This window comes from Solanum verrucosum, unplaced genomic scaffold (genome assembly GCF_900185275.1).
Source record: "Solanum verrucosum unplaced genomic scaffold, falcon-dt-bn FXZP01000281.1, whole genome shotgun sequence".
Lineage (NCBI taxonomy): Eukaryota > Viridiplantae > Streptophyta > Magnoliopsida > Solanales > Solanaceae > Solanum > Solanum verrucosum.
This window is the reverse complement of record NW_026020554.1, coordinates 692,547-719,830: the sequence shown is the minus strand read 5'-3', so window position 1 is coordinate 719,830 and position 27,284 is coordinate 692,547. Positions and strand designations below refer to the sequence as shown.

The 27,284-nt window shown below is 33.6% G+C and overlaps 6 protein-coding genes across 7 annotated transcripts; 3 read left to right on the top strand and 3 right to left on the bottom strand.

Moving 5' to 3' along the window:
• On the bottom strand, positions 1-599 carry LOC125810077 (histone H3.2). The gene has a single exon (XM_049489594.1). It carries the CDS (start codon positions 550-552, stop codon positions 142-144), a length of 411 nt encoding a protein of 136 aa, XP_049345551.1. The 5' UTR covers positions 553-599; the 3' UTR covers positions 1-141.
• A 2,378-nt stretch (positions 600-2,977) lies between these two features.
• LOC125810072 (dirigent protein 22-like) lies at positions 2,978-4,253 on the bottom strand. The gene is made up of 2 exons (XM_049489589.1): positions 3,946-4,253; positions 2,978-3,373 (listed from the first exon to the last, which is right to left on the bottom strand). The coding sequence occupies exons 1-2, from the start codon at positions 4,228-4,230 to the stop codon at positions 3,092-3,094; spliced, it is 567 nt and encodes a 188-aa protein (XP_049345546.1). The 5' UTR covers positions 4,231-4,253; the 3' UTR covers positions 2,978-3,091.
• Positions 4,254-5,428: 1,175 nt separating this feature from the next.
• Positions 5,429-11,270, top strand: LOC125810074 (uncharacterized). Its single transcript, XM_049489590.1, has 4 exons — positions 5,429-5,613; positions 8,519-8,653; positions 10,340-10,426; positions 11,014-11,270. Exons 1-4 carry the CDS (start codon positions 5,485-5,487, stop codon positions 11,170-11,172), a joined length of 510 nt encoding a protein of 169 aa, XP_049345547.1. The 5' UTR covers positions 5,429-5,484; the 3' UTR covers positions 11,173-11,270.
• Positions 11,271-12,945: 1,675 nt separating this feature from the next.
• LOC125810041 (transcription factor VOZ1) lies at positions 12,946-16,797 on the top strand. 2 transcript variants are annotated; one of them, XM_049489556.1, is made up of 5 exons: positions 12,946-13,138; positions 13,684-13,945; positions 14,342-14,479; positions 15,231-15,747; positions 15,861-16,797. In XM_049489556.1, the coding sequence occupies exons 2-5, from the start codon at positions 13,718-13,720 to the stop codon at positions 16,409-16,411; spliced, it is 1,434 nt and encodes a 477-aa protein (XP_049345513.1). In that variant the 5' UTR covers positions 12,946-13,138; positions 13,684-13,717; the 3' UTR covers positions 16,412-16,797. The 2 variants fall into 2 exon arrangements, with proteins under 2 accessions (XP_049345513.1, XP_049345514.1); XM_049489557.1 differs by lacking the exon at positions 12,946-13,138 and adding an exon at positions 13,274-13,466.
• Positions 16,798-17,199: 402 nt separating this feature from the next.
• Positions 17,200-19,610, bottom strand: LOC125810080 (transcription elongation factor 1 homolog). The gene is made up of 5 exons (XM_049489597.1): positions 19,483-19,610; positions 18,386-18,509; positions 18,122-18,192; positions 17,680-17,701; positions 17,200-17,520 (listed from the first exon to the last, which is right to left on the bottom strand). Exons 2-5 carry the CDS (start codon positions 18,496-18,498, stop codon positions 17,448-17,450), a joined length of 279 nt encoding a protein of 92 aa, XP_049345554.1. The 5' UTR covers positions 18,499-18,509; positions 19,483-19,610; the 3' UTR covers positions 17,200-17,447.
• A 5,175-nt stretch (positions 19,611-24,785) lies between these two features.
• Positions 24,786-26,193, top strand: LOC125810042 (cyanidin 3-O-galactoside 2''-O-xylosyltransferase FGGT1-like). Its single transcript, XM_049489558.1, has one exon. The coding sequence runs from the start codon at positions 24,796-24,798 to the stop codon at positions 26,191-26,193; it is 1,398 nt and encodes a 465-aa protein (XP_049345515.1). The 5' UTR covers positions 24,786-24,795.
• The last annotated feature ends 1,091 nt before the right edge of the window (positions 26,194-27,284 follow it).

The following is a 27,284-nucleotide window of genomic DNA, read 5'->3' as shown; positions in this document are numbered from 1 at the left end:
TAGTCAACTGAACATAATACGCAATATTTCATTGGAATAGACTTCATACATTTTCAGAATTGAGAAAATTCCGAATCAAAACATCAAAGGTTCAAAACACAGAAAAACACCCCCACTATATACTCAAAACACTACAACATTTTAAGCTCTTTCACCCCTAATTCTCCTTGCAAGCTGAATATCTTTTGGCATAATGGTAACCCTCTTAGCATGAATTGCACAAAGGTTAGTATCCTCAAATAATCCTACGAGATACGCCTCAGCTGCCTCCTGTAGCGCGGCAACAGCAGAGCTCTGGAAACGGAGATCAGTCTTAAAGTCCTGAGCAATCTCACGAACCAAACGCTGGAACGGAAGCTTCCTGATCAGAAGCTCAGTTGATTTCTGATACTTACGAATTTCTCTCAGCGCCACGGTACCTGGCCTGAATCTGTGTGGCTTCTTCACTCCTCCGGTCGCCGGAGCAGATTTCCTAGCAGCTTTTGTTGCCAATTGCTTCCTTGGAGCTTTGCCTCCAGTCGATTTACGAGCAGTTTGCTTTGTACGAGCCATTTCTTATTCTCGATTTCCAATTGCTTTAGGGTTTGTAGATTTGGGATTTTGATATGAAATTTTGTTTGAAAATGGGAGACTATTTATAGAGGAAAATTTTGAAAGTTTGGGCGGGGAGGGAGGATTAATCGTGGGCGTTGATTTTGTTGACACGGATCGATGACGTGGAAGAATGAGAAGGTGATCCTGAGCGTTGGTTTTGAAAGAGTTCATTGTGGAATCAACGGTTCTGATTGAGTTGAAAGAGATGTGAGTTGCGGATCGATGACGTGGAAAGTATTGTGCTTCTTTGTTTTTTTATTTGTGAATTTTGTATAGTTGAAATGATTAGAACCGTCGATAGTGCTTTGATCGAACGGTTTAGATTGATCTAAGAAGGGATTCATGGATCGATGACGTGGTAGGATCATTTTGGACATTGCTAACTACCACAATCAATTTTTCGTGGTCACCAATCACATTAACCAAACAGTTATCAATTACTACCGATAATCATCACCATTAGCTGCTTCCTCCGTTCATATTGTTTGTCAAGTATACTAAAAATAATTATCCAAAATTAATTGTCAATTTAAACAATCAAGAAATAATTAGTCAATTTTTTTCAATTCTGTCCTTAATAATTACATAACTACTAGTTTCAAAAAGTAGTCATTTTAAAGTTACAAGACTACTTTGTTGTGAAAAAAATTGTTTTTACACTTTTCAAAAAGCACAAACCATTTTAAGAATGATTGATAGTAGGGTTATATTAGTCAAATTGCACCTTATATTAAATTTTTCTTAAGGGTTGTGCATGATCTTACCCTAACAAACAATAGTGGACGGAGGGAGTAGCATTTAGCCATATATTTCTAAATATTTATGGCAAATATTATTTGATGAAATTTTATCATGTGTTTGGTCATAGTATTTGGGAAATATATTTAACCTTTTTAAGAAATATGATTTATACCATAAGTTTTAAAAACTATCAAAACTAATCATAGGTTTGTATTACATGGCACATGACTTTGTTATCATTAGCTGATTGTTCATCATTTTCATCAACAATCATATCATCACTGAATATTGTTAGCAATCAGTGTTTAAAACAGAATTACTGATTCCAATAAACTTTGCAGAAATACGAAGTAACCAAAGTTTTAATGAACCAGTAAGAACAGAAGAACAGAAATTAATTAAGAACAACTAAAATCTATAAAACATACCAGAATCTGGAAATAGACAGAACAGAAAAGATCAAGCCCACTGAATGCACAGTGTCCCCTTAAGGAAATTATTCCCCTCTAGTATTCGAGGTTTGATTTGGAATATGTCCTCCTAGGATAGAATGATCTCAATCACTAGTGTATTGATACCCAAAATTCTAGTGTCAGCGAACCACTCAACAACAGTAAAATACACGAAGAAACTTTGTGCAGAAGAAGAAGAAGAAATCAGAAAAATTCGTAAGGAAAAAGTTTGAAGAATTAGTGGTATTTATAGCCAAAAGGAACTGATTCCAAAAGGTTGCAACCTTTCAGAATCCACACGACCATTAATGAAAGTTTGCAACCTTTCAAACGGGAAAGTTTAAATAAAATGGGTCGCGCGTGGATCCGAGTCGGATCGGAACGTTTTGGTTAATTAACTAATTAATTGAAACGTTTTGGCCATTTAATTTAATTTAATTTAATTAATTAAATAAATAATTAAAATAAACTTTGTCCAAAAAATAATCTCTCGATCGTTTTTCAAAGCCAAAGCCAAAGCCGAGCCGAGCGACGACGACGGCGCGAGGGGGGTCCCTCTTTCCAACCCTTTTAACAATTAATAGAAGTGTTTCTCTATTTTTAAACTCTTTTATTATTCTTTCCACCACCGATGAGAGACAAATGCCTCTTTACTAAAGCATAAGAGGACTTTTCAAGTTCCTCTCTTTTCATCTTCCCTCCATTTCCCATTAACTCTTGTTATATATACACAACAAATATTCCATTACTACTTTGATGTTTACGAAAAAAATTATGTAAAACAACACAAACAACTATTATAGAGGGTGTTCTTATAAAAAATAAATGTTTGGTGTTGAATTTGAATTATTAAAAGTTCTCAAATAATAAGACTTGGCCCAAATACTAGTTTTTTATAGTATTCGGGAATTTGGGTTATTTGCCAAAAATATTTGCCAAATAATGACAAATTGTATGGACAAACACTATTTGCAAAAAATTTCCCCAAATTTTACTTGGGAAATCGATGGCCAAACGGGTCCATCATTACTATATATCGTCAAGATGCCAATCACTACTATCAATCATCATCACTATTAGCTATTACTATCATCCACTATAATTATCCGTTATCACCACTAACTAACTAACTATATATATATATATATATATATATACCACCATTGTTAACCATTACTCCAACAGACCGATATAGGACATAACAAAAACATTACTGTATAATTTATTGATTTGTTACAATAAAGTTCACCATACATGAACAATTACAAAAACAAACTAAACAAATAGGGAGGAAATTAAGGAGTTCAATAATGTAAAATTATAACATGACATTCAATTATTACATCACGAGTAGTGGCATTGTACCAATAAGTTCTCGCCGTCACAGTACCTCGTGCTAGCCGGAAAACACCGGAACCACCAACCACTGGCAATTCACGATACTCGCGAGACGCTTGGTTGTGTCCGAGGATACTGAGTGTGCTGCCATTGTACTTGCCTAGGGTGAACACAAAGTTAAAAGTCATAAGTAGTTCTCTATCTTCAAACGAGGTGAAGCCATATATTCCTTGAGCTCGACCAATTATCTGTTAAAAAATTAATTGAGTAAATTTAAAACATTTAATAAGATATATAGTCAGAAACAACAGTAGTCTGCTTTGAATCTCACTGTCATCCATTATTAAAAAAAAAAAGAATGTTCATGTGCTTGACAATCAAAACGAATCAATCCACGAGCATGTTTCAGTGTTAAAGTACAGGAAAAATGTTCAAATTTACCCTTATGCGGCCCTCCCTTTCACGATTGTCTAGCTTGACTATGACATTTATCACAATGAAGCCACGTAGATAAATAAAAGATTCAAAATTTACCACTAAACTATCAAATTTGTTTATTTACCTTCTTACGATAATTCAAAGTATGTCCCTAAACAACAGAAATAGTTCAAATATGCTTCCATACATTTGAAAAGATTTAGATATACCTTCACATGCTGTGAATCAAGCTTTTCATGATAGAAAATCATCAATCGAAGGATCATATATATATATATATATATTTGAGATGAAAAATACCAGCGAGATCTCTTATGTGCCAAAAGGTAAGCACATGAACTTTAGTATTTTGAATGAGATGATTACAGACTTCAATATTTACCTCGGAATTGATATTTGGTCCAATAGTCATTGGGTTGTCCATCATCCTCACTAACCCAAAAGATGTGGGAGACAAAGAGGTAATATTGGCTTGTGCTATCTGAATTGCTGATGGATCATTTCCACTCACAATGTCATGAAAATAAAAGTGAAATTTGGTCATTTTTTCCTTTGCATGTGATAAATTCTTGAACCATTTTTCAACTCCTTTTGGACTTAAATTAAGCCCAAGAGTTGAATGCAAATTAGCAATTAACAAGCAAATCATAAACAAAAATTTCTTCATATTTTCTTTCTTATTTTGTGTTACATTCATATGAAACTAGCTAGTAACTAACTAACTATATATATATATATATATATATATATATATACAATACATAAAGGTTTATGTTGACTTTGGAAAAAAATGAAATTTGAGTTGACCTTGGGAAACTCATAAACAACTAAGTATTGACCAAATAAAAATGTGAAACTTAAGAACCAACTAATCAATGCGACTTCCATATAATATGCAGCTAGAAACGCTCCAAAAGGCTTCTTATGGTGAGTTACGTTATACCTAGAATTTCAAACTTGATATCGAAGCAGCTAAATTATAAATAATGTATAAATTTTGAATTTGTCTTAAATAACGATGTTTCAAACTACTATCACATATTGCCTATTTGAATTGACTTATTATAAGTGTTTTTAAGTCAAAGTACCTTTTAGATTTTTTAAAAATATTTGAGAAAATTTAAAAAGATGCACTTAGAAGGAAAAATTACGTGACACGACAAACATAGACTTAGAGGTTTGATCAACTTTTAATTTACGGAAAAGGGTCATATTTGCCCTTGAACTCTTAGAAAAGGGTCATATTTATCCTTCGTCATACTTTTTTGATATATTTTCCCTTACCATCCAACTTTGGATACATATTTGCCCTTGTACAGTTAAGTATTGTGTCACTAGTTTTATTAGTCTACGTGGCGCCTACATGGCTCCATGTGTATATATTTTTATTATAATTAAAATTTTATTTTCTCTCAATATGAAGCGTCGCAAGAATGAAGATAATAGAAATTAGGGCTAGGGTATTGAAATCGGGTTAATGGGTCTTTATTTTGGTTGGGTCGGATAGAATACTAAATAGAAAGTAAAATTTTAATTATAATAAAAATATATAGAGATGGAGCCATGTAGGCGCCACGTAGTCTAATAAAACTGGTGATACAATAAATATATACCCAAAGTTGGATGAAGAGTTGGACGAGGGTATATATATACAGATTTAATTTAAATGTGCTTGAAGACCATAGCCTACTTATACTATTTCCTAATTGGATCATTCCAAAAAGAATTTCCAGCGCTAACCTTGGGTACACGCAGCAGTTAGCTTATTCCTCAAGAAAATGTATCAACCACCGGACTGGTCAAATTCCGGGGATCAAGCAAGAATAATACTATACAATATATATAAAATACAAAATTCCCAGATCAAAGAATTTTACTTTTTAGTGTTAAAATTAAAATCGAGTAGACAAAATCCAAAGTGATGGTCCTTCCATTATTGAAGTTAGGGACACTTGCTTTGAGAACTTTGAGTAAACCCATTGCTGCTAGGCTTAAGAAAGAAGCTGGGTTGCATCCCAAATTCCGTAATTTCATCATCAGCATTGCCCAGGTAATTCCCATGATAAACCCTTTTAATAGTATTATGTAATAGTAATAATAGTTTGTGATTCAAGTTTTTTTTTTTTGGGTTGAGCTGAGGGTTTATTGAAAATAGTATATTTACTTGGGTGAAGTGTGCGTATATTTTATCTTTTTCACGCCTCATTATATGGGACTACACTGGGTATGTTGTTGTTGTTGGGTTGGTGATTGGATTGAGCCGATGATCTATTGGAAACAACCTCTGCATACATTTATTTTTCTTAGACCCCATTGTGTGGGCCTACACCGGCTGTTGTTGTTGGGTTAGTGATTGGATTGAGCCGATGATCTATTGGAAACAACCTCTTTTACCTATTGAGGTAGGGGTAAGCTATGCATACATTTTCTTTTTCAGACACCGCCTGTGTGTGTGGGACTATACTGGTTATATTGTTGTTAGGTTGGTGATTGGATTGAGCTGAGGGTTTATCAGGAACAAACTCTTTTATCACTTGAGAAAGAAGTCTGCATATATTTATCTTTTTTAGACTCCACTATGTGGGACTACACTGGGTATATTGTTGGGTTGGTGATTGGATTGAGCCGAGGGTCTATTAGAAATGATCTCTCTACCTGTGAGTTAGGGGTAAGGTCTGCCTAGATTCTATCTTTTCCAGACCCCATTGTGTGGGGCCACACTGGGTATGTTGTTGTTGGGTTGGTGACTGGATTGAGCTGAGAGTCTATCAGAAATAGTTACTCTACCTATGAGGTAGGGGTAAGGTCCGTCTACATTTTATCTTTTCCAGACCTCATTGTGTGGGAGTAAACTGGTATGTTGGTGTTGGGTTGGTGATTGAATTGATCAAATACATGTAAATTTAAAACTAATTGGGGTTGATTATATGTACTCCTTCTGTTTCAAAAAGACTGGCCTCGTTTCCTTTTTAGTCTGTTTCAAAAAGAATGACCCCTTTTCCTTTTTTGGCAACACTTTAACTTAAACTTTCCACGTGACTTGTTTAAGAACACAAGATTAAAGGGTATTTTGGTACATTTGACATAACTTTAATTTAGAACCACAAGATTAAAAAGTTTCTTTCTTTTCTTAAACTCTGTTCCAAGTCAAACTAAGTCTTTGAAACGGAGGGAGTATCATTTTTAGGATAAGTGTCATTCTTTGGTTGATCTTGGGTCGACATTTAAATAGGATGAGTTGGGTTGATGATTGTATATTGATTTGAATTTATTCTGTCATGATTCCTTTTCTGGAATACATCAACAATATATCCAGTATAATCTTACAAGTGAGGTCTGGAGAGAGTGGTGTGTGCGCAGACCATACCTTTATTTTGGGAGGGTAGAGAGTTGTTTTCGGAAGATCCTCAATTCAAACAAAACAATTTTAAGCAAATAATGGAAAAAAATGAAGAACATAACAATAGCAATAAGTCAATAACAAAATAATATGATAACTGAAGTAAAAGAAACAACATATGATAATTAAAATAGAAAAATAAGATAATAGGAGAGTGATAATAAAGCAAAGGGGACAACAAGTATAATAAGAGATTGTTGGTTTTAGAAGAATTGTGGAATTTTTTGTATGCGACTGTTTTGGTCATGTTTATGAATGAAAATACGTTTACCTGATCAAAATAAAGAATTGTGGAATTTTGCCGTTAAAATGGTGAGAATTTATAGATTCTAGCTTTTTTTCCAACTTGATATTCAATTATTTGTAGAAGAACTGTTGTGGGATCACCTTTTCTTGCTTTGGTTTTGGGTTGTTCAAGTCAAGAGATTGTAGGTTTTAGAAGAGCTCAAAATGTAGGAGAATCATGTTTTTTTTTTAATGGTGACGACTTATAACTTCTTGTTTTCTTCCAACGTGACATTCAATTATTTGTAGCAGAATTGTTGGGGAATTTTACCATCTTTTGTTGGTTCTGATCCACATTTAAATTTTCCAGAAGGTTGGATCATCTTAGAAGGTCAACTAAGAGGAAAATTGTTCCCTGTCATTACAATCTCTCTGTTTAGCTATGAGTCCAGTTGCATCATGTAAAGTTTTTTTTTCCTGAAGAGGGTATAAATTCTGCTGTTTTTGTATTTGATAGTATGATTAGTAGATGCTAGTGCTAGTTTAAAAGAGTGTGTCCAATTCTAAAATGTGGGTGGCTGCCTCATTGAGTAATGGCCTTAAATTTATATGAACAGAAATGTATCACGTTCTGTCTTTCAAATGTTGGCAAGTCTCTTCTCAAGTATTTCTGGTAGTATAGATATATAGAATTGCAATTCGTCACTGAAAGACTGCAAATCTTAATGCCATGCAATGACATCATTGCTCTGTTAGAAAGACTACCTGTTGCGCCTAACATATTTGTAATTGACTCCTACTACTTTTGTTCATACAAGAAAATGTGATCTAGACATTGACAGGAATATATTGACGTATTGATGACAAACTACAGTGACTAGCAAATGCAATGGTTAGACTTCACAAGCATGATGGTCATTTTTTGAAAATATTGTGTCCATTGATGCTTGTGGTATCTCCATTAAGGGATTTTACGTCTTAGAAATTTTGTTGCATGCGCCTCACTTTTGTGGTTAATACTGGTTTGTATTATAGTTCATGAGTTTATCTGAAATTTGTTGTCTACGCAGTTCTTCTCGCAAAATAGCTGTTCATTTCACGTGGTCTGTTTTCCTCTATGCTTCATGTGGTTATACATGTAGCACACTTGCATCCCTCTCTGATTGTTCCTAGATATGTTTCAATACATTCCACATATTTCGTTTCAGATGTGAATACTCTAGTAGACTTCATTCTTTCAACGTTATGCTCCACTTCTGTTTTTACTTTGACTTGTTAAGAGTTTCTGCATATATAGATCATCTTTCATTACATACATTGCTGAATCCAGGCGAATCACCGGATAACAACAACCATGCAAAGACGGATATATGGCCATGCAACTGATGTTGGAATAAGACCTTTGAATGAAGAGAAAGCGGTTCAAGCCGCTGTTGATCTTCTGGGGGAACTTTTTGTTTTCTCGGTATTGTTTATTCTCCTAGTTGATTTTTGCAATAATGTCTGATAGTTAGCTACCCTGATTCTTACCTATTACATATGTTATTTTTGTGAATGCGCAGACAAACGTTGCTAAGCAATCGAATGGTACAAATTTTTTTACACATGTAAAACTTTATATGTTCTCCTTAGTTACCCCCAAAAGAAAAAAGGAACATGTTATGTTCTCTCACTCAAATAAGGTACTCCCTCCGTTTGTGGGGTAAAGAGGCGGTCTCCGATAGACCCTCGGCTCAAGAAAATTGTTTTTGAGAAACGCATGAAAAAAAATGCAAGAGTAGAAAAGCTATGATGAAAATACAAAGGCTTATAACTCTCATCTTCCATTGATGTGTGCGCTTCGCCTAGACCAATATGACTTCTAAATCTTTCTCTGTACAACTCCCTTAAAATTTATTCTTCCAAAAAGTCGACTGCTAGTAGAACAGAAGGCACAAAGAGCCATGAGAGATATACCACCTTGCTTAGGAAATTTTCATATGTCAATATACATATCAAAGCTTTGTGCATGTGCACAACATCTGATCTTGGTAATTTAAGAATTATTGCTTTGGGTGATTTGCTTCAATGAAAATAAAGTCTCAGCTGCCTGTCATGGCAAATTGGCAACACAGTTTTGAAGGCCAGAGTTGTCTACGCTATTTCATGCATGTGCCGATGTTTAGAATCTCTACATTGCTTTCTTGCAACATAATTTTCTTATGGATAAATCTATTGAAAGGGCTTTTGACAGAGAACTCTTTTAATTCCAAGCTAGCATATGCAATAAACATTTGAAACTTAATTAAAATCTGATAGTGTAGTAGCCAAATACGTGTCAGTGGAGGAAGATAAGAGAAGGCGGGAAGTTTTTAGGGTTGGTTTTGGGTGTTTATGAAGTATTAACAGTTCAACAAATGATTCGATTCATTTACTTGCTTGCCCAAAAATATTTGTTCAATGACTGCAGTAAGTTCTTGAAAAGAAAAAACTCCAAGTCTTGACAAATTTTGTCTTGTACTTGCTGGCATAGTAAGAGTTGGCGCAAACATGCGAGGTAAGAATGCATACAATAGACCGCTTTGGCTCTGCCCTTTTGGGCCTTGCACATAGCGGGAGTTTAGTGTACCATGATGCCCTTCAGTGCTTGCTGCTACTAAATCGGATATTGTAATGTCTCACAATTTCTTAATTGGATGGTCAAGCAGTTTCTAAATTCTTTGGAACTAATATGTCAATGGAAGTGGAGAATGCAATGGAAAAGTTATTAGTCCAGCAGAGCTGGCTGAAGCTGCCATATTGAAAGTCCTAATGCCTGTTTCAGCTGCTCATTAACAGTGTGATAGAGTAATTAGGTTTAAATTAATGTCGGTGCATGTTGCATGATGCATCCCGTTATACTAATGCTTGGTCACTGGAACGTACAGATTATCTTATGCCGTGACGCATTTTGTGTATGTCACTTTCAGTATAACGACAAGCCATTAGGACTTTTTTTCTTGAATCTATTTATGTTCAGTGGAATCTAAACATACACACATCAATGTCTATGTCTTGAATCTCTTGAGACTTGTGGTCAACTTTAACCCTTGAAACATGACCTGCCGTTGCCATCTGCTGCCTGTGCATCTTCTAATTAATGTTTGTGCAACTTTTGCAATGTGCTGAACAGGTCGCAGGTGCTATTGTTGTATTTGAGGTGCAAAGGAATTCTCGGTCAGAGGCTAAGAAGGAGGAACTTCGTAGGCAAGAAATGGAGGTAATCCTATAATATTCTTCTTATTTCTTCTTAGCAAACTGTTATGTGTGCTTTATCTATTATCTAATCTTCAAGCTTGACTGTTTCATTTTCACCTGAAAGTTTTAACATTGTCCTCTTGATATTTCTCTTAAATATGTACTTTATCATCTCTCTTTGAAGTTTTTCCTTTAATATTCTATCTAAATCTGATTGCCTTGGATGATGACGTGCATTAGTCTGTTGATTTGCCTCTCGTGGCGGGGTATTTTTGCACCACTAACCACTAGTAATATCAATATTTCCACCTGTACTGTTGGATATAATTCAAAGTCAAACTCAGATATATACACCATCTATTAGAGTAGTACATGCTATTTTATTTTATCACTTCTGGTACTAGATATCAGCATGGGGTTCTAATTCAAAAAGATTTTCTTCCTTTGCTACTTTTGCTTTTTATATCTGATGATCTGGTGAACTATGTTCATGTTACGTTCCACCTAATTGGAAATTTTAAAAGTTCTATATTTCGTATAAGAACCTGTGAACTTTCTTCCTAGATATGTGTTCAAAAGTTATATCTTAGTTCAAGAAGTGTTTTTCAGAAATTGAGACTACGAGATGAAGCATTGGAAAAGGAGATTAAGGGCCTTCAAAGCAAAATTCAAGAGCTGGAACAGCTAGCTAGGGGAAAGGGACTTGCTGGTATGTTCAATTTCAGAATTCCTCATATTGGAGAAGGCAAGTCAGCAACACCAGCATGATTTGTTTGCTCAGTTTTGGCTACATAGGAATCATTTTTTTTCTTTTCATTCTTTTGATCCAAGTCCTATTTGGCTCATTTTTTTAAAAGCTCGGTCTAAGCTTCTATCTGCTCACTGTAAATAAAGTTGAATCTTGAATTAGCCGTTGTTTATGAAAGTTTTTGAATGCTAAATTTGGTGAAATTAGCCTAAATTTTGTTGTGCCATGTTCTTCTTAGTTTTACATTCATCCACCCAACCTGATAGAAAAGTTGATGTCTGTGACGATATACGCTTAAGAAACTTATCATCTTCAACTAGCATCTGATGTTGATGCTAGTTAAAAGTGAGTCTAGATGCCCCCTTATCTGCAGAAATCATTATTGATAGCAGATATCAGTAGTGATCAAGAATTTGACTATCATGGAATCTTGAAGATGATAATGGGGGTGTACCCTTTATGCCTTTCTTCCCTTGTTCTTTCTCTTTTTATTATTCACACACACAATAAAAGCCCTTTCTGCTGAACGGATCTGGATGCTGCTCATAAAGGCTGAAAAAAAGAGGCCAATCTCTCATTAACACATCATCACAAAGAGTCATATTCTTCACTTTGGTTCTTGATGAAAAGTGTCAATGGGAATCACTTTTTCCCTTTTTTTTGTCCGTCAGAAACAACCGCTCTGCTCGCCAAGGTAAGGAGTAAGGTCTACGTATACATTACTTTCTCCAGATCCCAGATCCCATATGTTGGATTACGTCGGATATGTTGTTATCTTTTTGATTTAGTGAGATTGCAGCTCTTCAAGATTGCCTTGGAAACAACTTGCAAACTTATTACCTGACTTATTATTTATTGATTTGATCTAAATATCGAGCGGTTGTTGGCAACTTTTTTTTCTAGTCATCTGTTTTAGGAAGGGAATTGATATTCCCACAACATGAGTGAGAATCTCATTGTGAAATTGTAGTCCTCAAACTTCATATTGGGAACAAGATTCTATTTTTGTCCTTATTCCTAGACAATGCAATTGTATTCCATCCACTATATTGGTGTGGGGCTAGAAAGTTACTTAATTGTTCGATCGATTCAGTAATTTTAGTCTAAATTATATATTTTTATCAAATAATTTATTCAATATGTATAAAAAAAATGAATTTAAAATTCAATTACCAACACCTAATATCATTATATTAAAATTTAGAATCTATAAAATTTAAATTTTAACTTTATCGCTAACAATCTCCCCACTTGGGCCAGTCTGTTTTGTCGGTAATTAACATTATTCTTAGGCTTAGCTATAGAAAAATGGTAATTTAATATAATTTTTAAATGTATAAATTTTATTTTTTATTTTACATATTTTTGGAGGAGTAGGAAAAAAAGAAGTTCCATGGCTTTTTCTAGTCAAATAAATAAAGATGATAAAACAAATGGAAGGGATGGTGAGATTGTTAAGAGATCTTTTTGTCCTTGAACTTTTTTTCGTGTTTGAGCTTTGAGAATAAAAAAACAATTTGTAATCTTGTTAAGTGAAATTTAGCAAAACTTAAAACACATACGTCGAAAGTTTCTATGCAGAAATAATACGAAACTTCAAGCGCAACTTCAATCACGAATACTCAACGACACTTAAATAAAGGACCCAATATCAATCATCAAACATAAATCTAAATTAGTCGAGCCAATCGGGGAGTGGGGGTATAAAAGGAAATTCAAAGCAACAACATACATATATGCACCCCTTGCCTCATGCTTTTGCCGCGTAGACATGAAATGTCATCAAAATCGCATTTTTTTTTGCTTTCTTTAGGTATTGATAGTAACCACTAACCAGTCTTCTTCTACTTTCTCTAAGCTCAAAATTCCAAGAAATCTACCGAAGCAAAATCCCAATTCTTCTCTATATAGAAGGAACACTGAGCAGCATTTTCACTTCCTCTCTATCTTCACTTGCATTTGTTCAGTTTGGTTCACCGCTAACTGGTGCAACCCCTTTTAGTTTTTTTTTGTTGGTTTACTTTTCGAATTTCTTTATGTTTGGAATGTGATTCTGCTTTTTGGCGAATTGAGTGTCTTTTTTTTCTTGTTTTTATTCTGTTTTTTAATATATATATATGCATAGATTTTAGTAGAATCTGATGCTCCAATTGTTTTTGATTCCGATAATTTGGGGGTTTCAAGTTGTTGTTTCCATCTGGAGATCGTGAGGAGCGAGTTTTATTGGTTGTTTTGAGGTTTAACTTGGGTAATCTTTCATTTATAATTTTGGGTTTCTTTGGGATTTGATGCTTGTGAGAAATACTTGGATTTGGTAAGAAATTGATGTTTGAATTTTAGTATTGTGTTACATTATGAGTTGGGTTTTTCTTCTTGTTGTTTGAGGTATTGGGTTTGTAACAGATATTCTGTACTGGTATTTATTTGTTGCATATGGTTTAGGTGTTGTGGTGGGTATGTATTTGAAGAGAAATTGATAAACAGAATGGGATGTTTAGAGTTAAGTATGTTTACTTGTTGGTTTTTTGCAGGTGAGGAGTTTAGGGTGTTCTTTTGTTTGATTGGATGAGGAAGGTTTCGAAGAGGGGTGCATGTAAGTCTGCATCACACCAGCTCTTTAAAGACAGGGCAAAGAACCGTGTGGATGATCTGCAGGGTGTGTTAACTAATCTACAATCTGCAAGGAAGGAAAGCCGAACGTATGATGTTGGGTTGCTTGAAGAGCAAGTCCACCAGATGCTGCGTGAATGGAAATCTGAGCTTAACGAGCCATCTCCGGCTTCTTCTTTGCAGGCAAGAACAAATATTTACGTCCCTTTTAGCTCCGAGCACACTTAGAGGTTTTATCTTTTGTACCTGCCCGTGGTTGGTGCATTGCAAAGAAAAAAATGCATGTTGGTGTGTCTTCTTATATGTAAGCTTGCGTTTTAATGGTCTCGTGTCTTGAAGCATGCTTGAGCACATGCACAGAGAAAGTTTTGGCATATAGCGAGTGCGGATCAATTCCACTATGTTAGTCAAAAGACAGTATTTATGAATATTGTAGGTTGTGTGAATTTATGTTTCCTATATCCTTTGTGTTGGTTTCGTTTATTGAACGTGGTATTGTTATAAGTATGTTTCTGTCTTCGGGTATTGGTGGCATAGAGCTATACAATTATGTGTCTTTCATAATGGCTGCCTTTGCAGGGAGGAAGCCATGTGTCATCATCAGCAGATATCTATAGACTGCTATTGGGTGAGGAAGAAGATGATGCCACCAGCCCATTAGCTGCACCTAAGCCTGAGCCTGATGCTCAAAAAGTTAGCGTTACTGGTTTTCAAGAGGTATGCATTTTACTTGTAATTTCATCTTCTGCAATTGCTGGACTCTTCTGATTGGTATGACCTTGTGACAGAGTTATCTTTCTATAGATTAGCTTGAGCATCACTTGATTGATATTTGATGTTTAGACCTGGTAATTACAAGGAGGTTGCTGCTTCTCCTTGGGAAACCTTTCACAATTGATCAACTTTTATGTCTAAAATAAATGGGAAGATTATTTCTAGCCCACATTGATCAATATCAATAAGAATAACAGCCGTATATGTATAGGTATCTCCAATCAAATTTAAGCTTCATCTTAATGGTTTCTCTATCAGGTAGCCATTACAGTACTATTTTCTTCCACAAGTATTAATGCTTGGAGGAAGTCACATTTGACATATTGTTAATGCCCGATTGAACGACATAGAATAAAACTGAGAGTATCACTTGAATTAATCTGAAAGTGAGTGCTATGTACACTTTGGCCTTTTAGGAAGAAACTGATGGTCTAATTTGGTTTGAAGTTCATGTCTGTTGTGGCTGCTATTTTGCTTGAAGTTTTCCTTAACCATTATCCTACAGCATGTTTCTCATTTATGTATATAGCCTCCTGACCCTTTTCTTCATATAGCTTTGTATATCTCCTTTGTTGGTTGATTTCTAACAAGTGAAGATTAAACCTTTTGCAATCTTTTGTTTCTTCAGCTGGTTTAGAATGCCTGTTTAAGTGATCAATTAATTCTTACCTGTTAAGCAATTTGTTTGCTGTAGGGTTTCAATGTAACTCAGGTGCTGCAGGAGCAAGGTTTCCAGTTGGTTGATCAATGCAAAGGCTTGCCTTTGATGGTTAATAACACAGTAGTCAACAATCTTGGCATTGCAACACAATTGGATTACCATTCTTTTGATTTGCATCACGAATACGATCAGCAGTACTTACCTGGATTTGATGCTTTAAATCTCTGCCTAGAGGATGCTATGCCTCCTATTCATATTAGTCCTCCGCCCTCTGCTTTCCTGGGGCCGAAATGTGCACTTTGGGATTGTCCTCGGCCTGCGATGGGGTCAGACTGGTGTCAGAAGTCTCAAGACTACTGCAGCGACTATCATGCTTCTCTTGCACCTAATGAAGGCTATCCTGGGAGACCTCCAGTTGTTCGGCCAATGGGTATTGGCTTAAAGGATAATTTGCTTTTTCAAGCTCTTAGTGCTAAAGCACATGGAAAAGATGTTGGTGTTCCCGAGTGTGAGGGTGCTGCCACGGCAAAGTCCCCCTGGAATGCACCTGGTGAGAGTTCTGGGGCATATCTGTATTCCTGATTGCTGAGATTTTTTGTGTACTTAGTGTTACACTTTTACTTGTGAAATCTGATATCCGCTGGTTTGCTTATGCTTCTGCAGAGCTATTTGATCTTAAAGTTGTTGAAGGTGAAATAATTAGGGAGTGGCTTTTCTTTGATAAGCCTCGAAGAGCATTTGAAAGTGGAAACAGGAAGCAGAGGTCATTGCCAGATTATAATGGACGGGGTTGGCACGAGTCAAGGAAGCAAATGATAAATGAATTTGGTGGGTTGAAGAGATCCTACTACATGGATCCACAACCGATGAAAAATCTAGAATGGCATCTTTACGAGTATGAGATCAACAAGTATGATGCATGTGCCTTGTACAGATTGGAACTGAAACTTGTTGATGGGAAAAAGATTCCCAAAGGGAAGATAAGCAATGTATCAGTTGCTGATTTGCAAAAGCAAATGGGAAGACTAACTGCTGAATTTCCTTTGGACAACAAGCGAACTGTGAAGGGCAGAGTGAAGGCTAATATGAAGTATGTGGGAAACATTCATACTGCTCCGGTTCCAATTGTTCCAACTTGTGAAGGATTTGATTATGGGAATAGCGACCCTTATGACTATCTTGTCGACGATCTGGATGGCTACTTCATAACGTAATTATATACATTCGATGATACTCTTTTTCAAACAAGAGGCTTTTCGCCTTTGTATTATACAGCAGTTTCATCTTGAGACTCAAACATCCGGTGGTAGAAGTGTTACCCTGGTTCTGTTTATTCATCAGTCGGGGTCAACCAGATGTCTCCCCTTTCCGTGGGCTTATGGTCAATGCTTCTTTGTCATGTGAGACGCGGTCCCATCTAACTATGGAGCACACTTTTAACTGCATGAGAATGAAAACCCTTTTTACTTGTTCTCAATCTACATACTTTAGAACCAAGTTGACACTAAATGTATTTATGTTGTAGTGTCGAATTTGGTGACCAAATGTAATGGTCATTTTCTTCAACATCTGCTGCTTTCTATGTGTAATGGGGTTCCATTATTATGATTTAATAATTTTTTTTGGTAATATTTGCGTTAACTATGTTCAGGTAGGCCTTCACTCCAAATGGGAAAGATATGCTCCTTTTAACATTGACAACTCTAATAAGCTTTGTTATACTAAAGGGACGTAACAAGTGTCCCTTCAACAAGTACTCAGTGAAATAATCGATGCGATGGACGAATTGGTTCAGATACTTGCACCTATATTGTGCTGAAGATATGTTAATTGCAAGGTTAGGATGATTTGTCAGGAAGTTGGTTGGCTTATATTGAACTGGACCAGCCAACTTCAAGCTTCTATAATACTGCTAAATGACTATTTTGAATCCTTGATTTCAAAATTCCAGATATGGTTTGAACAGTCACCCTATAACATGTACTTGAGACATCATGTAATGGGAGAAATAAAACTACTTGACATTAGGTAGATACGTCGTTAATCCAATTTCATAGAAACAGTTGTACTTGCACAAGCAGAATATAAACAAGATAGGTTCTGCGTCTATTTCAAACTATTTAGACATAGAAAGCCTCTTAAATGGAGTTACTTATTAGACTCCAGCGAGGCCTGGATAAGTTTCTCGTTCTTCTGAGGCAGTGAGATAGAACTATTGCCAACGGTCTACTCATAGTCCTGAGCAGTTCATCAGGATCTATAAGAAACATCTTCTTCTTCGTAGTTGTTGACTCGTTCACACTCGTCGATCCATTCACTATATCTGTGAGTTCCCAACAAAGACACATGAGAAATGCAGAGAGGAGAGATAGTTTACAGTAAATGTATGTGAATTCAGTATAAATATGTGTGTACTTCTCAAAATAGTTTAATATCTATATCCATCACTGAAGAAATCAATGGCAAGGTTAGGTGCACTTACATATCAATAGGTTCTGTTAGCGCTGCAAAGACAAACACAAAAAGAAAAAACTTGTTAGCGATCCAGTTATACTTGTGCAAGCAAAAGTCAAATGAGACATTAAAAGGGTGAAAAGACATGAAGCCACGGACAAAATCTTTCGTCAATACAAATATGGCATGAGCAAATGCAATATGCAGTCTTATCTGACAGAAGGCAGATCCTTTAATCTAGAGTCTGTTAGGTAAACTAGAAAATACTCATTCATTGAACACATCGATAAAGATTACTCTTCTATGTTATCCCCATTTCCTCTTGACTACTTTCTCATGGAAGTAGTAGGTCGCAAGTTATACATTATATTTTCCGACCAAGTGGTTTTAATCATCTAATCAAATGTTATTACAAAACATAAGCATAGATAAATTAATAGATACTCGAGAAACCAAAAGTCTAGATATACCTGTGACAGTGGTGCTGAAGCTCTCCTGGCAGATTCTGCAATTTGCCTCGCCAATCAAGTTTTTCATATCACTGGATACCAGGAAAGATGAACGTGCCATAAGAGTGAGCCAAAAGCAATTACATGTTAAATTAATTGTTGACCAAGAATGAGAAGCAATGCAATGTCCAAAGTGGTGAGGAGGCGGAGAGGGAAAAGCTCAATCTATCCAATGTCTATGAAGAAAAATAACTTGGACATGAGAATGCTATATAATTAACTTACATGCGACATTCCACGCTGGTGCCATGGCTACAGAAAGGACAGCTGAAAACAGTATCAAGTTTGTCCATCCTCTTCCTTGGAGGTGGCTTTGATTTTGCCTTCCTCTTTCCCATAGCTCAAGTTACTGTAAAGTGCATTTAAAAACACAAGTCAGCCGCAAGAACGTTAAAACTAACTACTAAAAGGAAGTCTGAGTACTTAACTATTCTATAACCCATCTTAATTAATTCCATTATAATAGATCAAAACTATGAGCTATTAAGTTACTGTGGCTCATTGCACCAAGATAGCAGCAGAGAACAATTCTGCACTAGACTGATATGATACTATCATAGTGCCAACTACCAAGATCGCAAAGAAATAGTTATACACCGATAGCGGTTTAACACAAAGAAAACACGTCCATGCTTATATTTTTCTCTCTTTCTTTTACCCCGAACAAAGTATAATGCAGTATGATGGGAGATCCAGCTTAGAGTTACAGTCTTAAGCATACTTCACTCCATATTCTCCGAATGCAAGTTGAAAACTAGAGTAAACGAGACCTTGAAGAACATTCAGTTCCCCTAAAATCCTACAGCAACGACATTCAAAACAAGATCCTCAAATTGTTGGACCCCCATTTAAAATCCTCCTTAGATTGTCCTCTAATTAAGTCATATACCAGAAAATAACAACTTTTAGCAACCAAATCAAGACATAAAACTACAAACATGTGCAGAGAAGTAAAAAATCAATTTTTACGAAAAAATTAGCATAACGGAAATCCGAAGCAGCCAAGAAATAACAGATTTTCCTGCAACACCAAGATGTCTTTTCTGAGCAATTTACAGATGAAAATTGATTATCAATACTTCATGAAACAGAAACAAAATCAACAGATTCGTCAAGGAAAGACAAAAGGGTGTTTGCCAATAAAATCAAAAAGTTAATCAAACATATCAATCAACAGATCCAGATTTTCTATACACACACACACACACACACACATATATATATTCAAAGTCTTCTCTCTATGCTAGATCGAAAAAAACCCAATCAATTATATGCAAATCGGGATCAAAGGGTGTGTTAAAAAATCGGAAGAGAAATCAAACCTGAAATCGGTTGAACAGCAACAAAAATCAAAATCGCCTTTCAATAATCTGCAAAAAAAACAACAAAATTGAATCTTTTTATACAAAATAAATTCATAAAAAGGATTGAATTAGAAATTCGATAAAAAGGGAAATCACCTGGAAACCCTTGGACCTCAAAGAAGAAGAAGAAAAAAAAGCTATCAATTTATGGCGTTGGAAGGCCTTTTTATCACAATCGGAATTGTATTTATACCTTGTCATTTTATTTATTTTTGGGGCTCTTTTCTCGAGGATAAAAAAATGTATCACGTAAATTAAATCTAAAGACTCATACAAAATTGTATGAGGAGTAAGTAATAATTGGTGCAAATTTTTCTCGGTCTTAATTGCTAAAAGGAAAAAAAGTTTATTGTAAATTATATATGATTTCGTGTGTGTAAATTATTTGGAAAAGTTAAAGGCTCGTAGAGAGTTAGAAACAAGCTAAGTAAAAAATGCAAAATTTTTTTTTAGACAAGCCGTAAAGATCTTGTCGTCTATGACGCGTCAATTTTATTTATGCTGTAATATGGAGATATATTGTGAACTATTAATTATTCCTCTAATGTTTTAAAATTTACCCTTGGAAATAATAAATAATAGAGAATTATAACCTCTCCAAAATGGGATGTCAGCTATAACCAGGGGCAAATTGACATGTTAAAAAATGGATACATGACCTTTCGATATCTTTATAAAATTCTTTAAATATTTAATATATATTATAAAATTAATGTAATATTATTTATTGACATATATACAAATTAAATGGTGCAATTGATTAAAAGTTAAATTACATATATACCTAGTGGATTTTTTTATTAATATTGCCTTCTTGTTTGATGTTTTATGAATACAAGGAACTTGATCAAAGGGATACAAATTCAAAATGCTTAAAGATTTTAAAGTGTGATAACGATTACAAATTCGTCTCCTCCTCCTCCTCTTACTTTTTTTTTCTCCAATAAATTTTAATAATTATCGACTTCAAAATTTATTACAACTATAATAGTTATCGCAATAACTAAAAGATTTGTTGAGTTATTACAACATCTTTTGATGATAATTGATAGTTGTTGTAATAATTCCATAATTATTGCAACAACTCAAATTTATTATAGCAAATAAAAATTAGGTCACTCATCTTTTAATATATAACTTTTAAGTTATCTTTAATTGAAAACACTTAAATAATCGAATGTATCTAAAAGATGTATATATAGCCTTCGTGTGTCCCTTTAATTGGTCGGTCCTACTAGCATGTTAGAAAAAAAAGAGAGAGGATATTTTTGCTCTAAATTCACGTAAGATAGAGTGTCAAATTAAATTAAATTAAATGTTCAGATGATCATTTTATTCGAGTCAAATGTATTGAGGGAGATAACGTTTTATTTATTTGTTATTTGTATCGTATTTCACTATTTCTTAACAAACCATTTATTGACAAAATATTAAGATATATTAACTTTTGACAGACTTGACAATCTTGTCGATGTAAATAAGCTTTTTTTTTTAAGAATTGAATAAATTTTTATTTTCAACTATTCCAACACCAACTTTTTAATAGGTTTCTTGTCAAAGTTCCTTTATTTAGTTGAAGACTTTGATCGTAGTAAATTTACATGCATAAACTCAATTCACTTACAATTATATTGATTAGAATGACTAAGTTTAATGAACTTTGAATTTCGATCAGTTATAAATCCTCATATTATAATACCACAGCACCAACTGATCGACATTCCATTAATCAAATTACAAAAAAAAATATTGAAGAGTTATCATATCTATATTACTATATATAATAAGTGGGAATGTCTACTACTTAGCACATGACAAGTGTTGGATGATATGTGCTTAGATAGTGTTGTACATTCTTCTTTTATGGTTGTACCTTTAAAATTTATATTATTGAACAATTTAACACCATTAATTACCTACCTCATTTGGGCCCATATTTAAAATTTTAAAAGACTTTAATGCTTTATACTTATTCTATTTCCACTTTGGACAAAAATATCCTCCCAATATGCATATTTTTTAAAACAAAAAGTGGGATCCATTATTGATGTATTGAAGGATGCTTTGGTAATTTTCCTATGATGAATTCGTTTTGTTTGTTGTTAATTTTTTTTTAAATAATTGTATAAAATATTATAAATCACAATAATTATTTACTTAAATATTCAAAAGATATAAAAATATGTAAAAGATCTTATTAACTCTTCAAATTTTATCAGTGACACATAAATTGGACAAATGAAATAATATATATTATTTGAAAATTACTTAGAAAGTACAATAATTTACAGTAATTAACAATAGAATATTTTAAAGACAAAAAAATTGATTGAATCTCAAAATTTTATTAGTACCACGTAAATTGAGAAAGAAGAAATAACTTTTATTATTTGAAAATTGCGTAAAAGATATTACAAATTATACAACAATAATTAGCAATTTAGACTATCCATTGATTTCATAAAGTGCACAAGTATTGTAGGACATTCTAAAATAGTGTAATAGACAATAATTGTTGGACGGATGGAGTAGGATTAAGTCTTTCTTTCAGTACTTTTCTCACATTAATTAATTTCTCTCAGCATTCAATTAGTGAATCTTTAGTAGAATTAATTAGAATATTTTTACTTAATACAATAAAAGTTCAAATAAGATTAACATAAAGAAAAATAAAAAAAATCCGAAAAATCTATCAATATATTAAACAACATACAACATATATAACAAAAGTTATAATAAGATTAGCAAAAAGGAAGAAAAAAACAAAATTCTTAAAAATCATCAACAAACTACATACAAAATAAAAACAAAGCTATTCCAACAAAAGAATACATAAAGTTAAAATGAACTTTAAGAATTCTAGCATCTTAAGCATATTGAGGCAAACATTTTAATTTAATGTCATTTCTCTCCAAAGAAAGAAAGGCATTGAATATTTTAATTTAATGTAAAATTAATTTTTTTGGGGTTATGAATATAAAAGGTTTGAAAGTTATGAATATTATTAATACTAATTAAAAGTATAATTTATGAAGATGAAGAAGTGTGAGTTATGAAAATAACTTTTAAAAATAATATAATTGAGAAAAATTCAAAAAAGGAGAAAAAAGAAAAATGACAATGAAGGTCATAGAGAGCGCCACATCACCGTTTAAGGTAGCTCTACTGATAATTGTGAAGAAAACATATTAATGGATTAAAAATCAAAAAGAGGTAATTAAACCCTAAAATATTATAAAGACATCTACAAAATTTGGTTGAAGCTCAAAATCTATTTGTGCCATATAAATTAGGATACAAGAAATAACATATATTATTTGAAATAACATGAAACGTACTACAAATCACACAATAATTAGCAACTTCAAAATTTAAAGGATATACAAAAAATTTGATCAACTCTCAAAATTCTACTAATGTCACATAGTTTGGGATAAAAAAAGTAACATATACGTAAAATGTACTATAACTCATAATAATTAAATAACTTCAAAATCTAAAAGACATATACAAAATTTGTTTGACTTTCGAAATTCTATCAATGACACATAAATTGGGACAAAGAGAATATTGAAAATTACATATAAAGTATTATTAACCACAATAATCAACAACTTAAAATTTAAAGAACATACAAAAAAATTGTTTGACCGTTAAAATTTTATTAATGTCACATAAAAAAAATTAAAAAAAAATAATAATAAAATAATATATATATATATATATTGGGCCCGTGCTTGCACGGACTACTGTAACTAGTAATTCTATACAAGAGCATGAAATCAAATATGTTGACACGTGTTTTTCGAAGCGACACATAATGAACATGCAGTGAAGACAAGTAACACATGTCATCCTGCTGATTAGTCATCGGGACACATGTCATGCTCTCAACATATATATGGAGTTTGTTTAATACCTCACTGATTCACCCTACCTACTCTACTTTCAAATTTTTCGGTTTTATAATGTTATGTCATGTTTAATATCGTAGCTACATTTTTTATTTCTAGGGAAATAAATATTTTATTCGACTTAAGAGCTATCAATCATATAATTAGAAAAACCCTTAGAAATAAGCTCATAGCTAGCCACGTGTCTATTCCTATTTTCTCTACTAATTTGTTGCATATGAATCTTGTGATCCTTAACATTTTCCTTTCTGGTATTTTTCTCTGAAAACATTGATTTATCATGCATAAAAAAAACTTCTTTTTTGCCCTCTACTTTCAAATATTGTAGATTTTACCTACTGAATATATCGTTACATGGTTAATTTAGATTCATGCGGCGTAAAAATCATTAAAGGAGCAGTATTTCCTCTCAGAAGTTTCCTCATTTTCATGATTTGAATCAACAACTCTACTTGATGATAGAAAAGAATTGGTAACTCTTTAGCCCCCTTTTTTTTTTATTTCTCACTTGATGTCTGATATCTATATATGGTAAATTTACATAGCGTAACACTCATTTAAATAGATACACTCCCTATTAGAATATTTTCCATATTTTGATTAAGATTGGATGGATCCAATTCATCCCATTGTAACTTTTATTAATTTGTTATTTGTTTCTTTTCTTGTTAAAAATAGGAAGACCCCATCTTACATTCTCTTTGTGGTTTACTTTGGTATCATTTTCCCAAAATTAAATTTTAATAGCGTATTGCCTAAGATAATCCATTCATACTTATAGATTCGGCATAATTCAATAGTTTTAGCTCAATATTTGTATTTGTGTTAAAAAAAATCTCCTATCAAGAACCTAGTAAACAAACATAATTGTGCTCAAAAACCTGCAAACTAAAAATTTTGGCTCCACCTCAGATCGGTTAATTGTTGCATTTGTGGAGTGCAAATTCATTAGAATGAACCATATGAAGCTCACATACTAGATAGTACTAATACTTTGTGTTTGTGCAACTATGGCATTGATGTGTTAGTACAAAGTACTCCCATTTAATTATTTTTTGTTAAAAAGTGACGAGTAGTTCTAATTTCCAACTTCTAGTCTTGTTTTTTTATACAAAAGAATTTAAGTCACATTTCTTATTTTAGTGTTTTGGAGTCTTGAAATGCGTATTCATGATTATTTGAACTTTCCGTGTGTAACGCTCATGAATTTTCTAGAAAAAGGTGATCAATGCTTATCAACATATTTACTTGTAATTTACATTATAAGCGGTCGGATTGAGTAAATAATTTACACTGTCAGTATATAAAACTTAAACTCTGATACGAAATTGTTGATTTGCAGATCAAAGAAGATAAAATGGAGGACAAGAAATTAACTTTTATTATGTATCCATGGTATGCCATGGGACATCTTACTTCATTTCTTCATCTATCCAACAAACTTGCACATAGAGGCCACAAAATTTTCTTTGTCCATCCTACAAACACACTTTCCAAATTAGAAAAATTCAATCGTTATCCTGAACTCATAAACTTCAAATCCGTCACAGTTCCACATGTTGATGGACTCCCACTGGGAGCTGAAACAACTTCAGATGTTCCTATTTTCAATCAGAATCTTCTTTGTCAAGCATTGGATCTTACATTACCAAAGATTGAATCTTTAATTCAAGAAATCAAACCCCATTTCATTTTCTATGATTTTGCTTATTGGGTTCCATCCATTGCTCGAAAATACAAAGTTAAGTCTGTGCATTACTGTTCTATTACTCCATCATCTGTTGGTTATCTTATGCGTGGCGAAAATCCATCTTCAGAAGCTGAAATGATGGAACCTCCACCTGGTTTTCCTATTGATTCATCAATCAAACTCCACAAACATGAAGCTCGTTTAATCGTAGCTCTACATTCGATGGGGAAGAATTCTAGTAACTCTGGTTCTGGTTCTGGTTCTGGCTCTGGCTCTGTATCGTTCACTCAACGTTTGCTTTTGGCTTTTCAAGACGGGGATGCCATTGCATTCAAAACTACTCGAGAAATAGAAGGACCTTATTGTGAATTTGTTGAGCATAAGTTCAAGAAACCAGTTGTGTTAGCCGGGCCAGTTTTGCCCGAACCAATAGAGAGTTCAAATACAGAGGAAAATTGGTCAAAATGGCTCGAAAAATTCAAAGAAAAGACGGTTATTTTGTGTGCATTTGGTAGTGAATGTAATCTCAAGAAAGATCAATTTCAAGAACTGGTTTTGGGACTTGAACTTACTGGTTATCCGTTTTTCGCTGCTTTAAAACCGCCTATTGAAGCTGAGACAATCGAAGAGGCATTACCGGAAGGTTTCAAAGAGAGAACACAAGGGAAAGGCATTGTTCATTCAGGATGGGCAGAGCAACAATTGATGTTATCTCATCCTTCTGTTGGATGTTTTGTCACTCATTGTGGCGGGAACTCGTTATCGGAGGCGATGATTAATGAGTGTCAATTGGTTTTAGTACCAAATTTTGGTGATCAATTCATTAATTCAAGATTGTTTGGTGGAGACTTGAAAGCTGGAGTGGAAGTTGAGAGAAATGAAGAAAATGGATCTTTCACTAGAGATGGAGTTTGTAAGGCAATCAAATTGGTAATGAATGATGAGAGTGAAGAGGGGCGTAAAATAAGAGTGAATCGCGCAAAGTGGAGAGAGTTCTTGTTGAGTAAAGGGCTTGAAGATTCTTACATTGATGCCCTAGTGCAGAAGCTACAATGTCTACTCTGATTGCAAGAGACTGTTTCCACAACTCGAACCTGTAAGACTGTAACCTCCTAGTAGTTTGTTGAGTAAAGGACTTGAGGATTCTTACATTGATGCTCTTGTACAGAAGCTACAATGTCTACCGTGACTGTTTCCACAGCTCGAACCTGTAAGGCTATAACATTTTAATAGTCACGTGACAACAACTTTATAAGTTACGCGAGAACATTAATATGTTAACTACATAAAAATGCTTATATGTTTCTTTCATTAAGTATGTTGATTAAGGTTGATTGTTTTAGTTCTTTCTTATTTCTAATTTTAGATGTTGGTTTCTTGTTTCTACTACCAAGTGATTTCTGGCATGGAAAACCTTTTACTGCTCATAGTCACTTATTCTAAGTTATATATACATTAACAGAAAGAAAAATATTTGGCAAGCAATCATATCTAAACGTCAAATATTAGTATATATAATAACATTTTGCTTGGGGGTGTTCGCGGTTGGATAAAAATGGATTCGAACTTACTATATAAATAAATTTTATTTGGTTTAATAGTTTTAAAAATCGATAATATTTGATTTTGATTTTATTAAAAAAACGTTGAAGTGAACCAATAAATTATATACATATTTTTTATAGTTAATTATATCCTAATACATAAATATACTTTTTAACTTAACCGTAGCTTACATTTATGCCCTCTAATTTGGGTATGCATAAAGACACTTGAATTTTTATAAAGTTAAATAACTATGTCATCTTATGTGGCAATTTGCATCTTAAATGATATTCTACGAGTATTATGTGACCAAAGGCGAACCTAGGATTTGAAGACGATAAGTGTACTATCAATAACTAATGCACGTTAGTTAAAACATGTCACCCAATATCGATTCATGTACTATATATTTTTATTAAACATAGAAATATAAAACTAACGTAATAACTTATAAATTCAAGTTAAATAACTATAGTAGATAAAGTTTACTTTGTGAAGTGTTGGTTTTTAATTTTACTTAGCACCATGAGGTCGCAAGTTCGAAACTATCAGCCCCTTATTTTTATCCAATCTTTTTACGAAAAAATAACAAAAAGAAATATAGTAAGTGG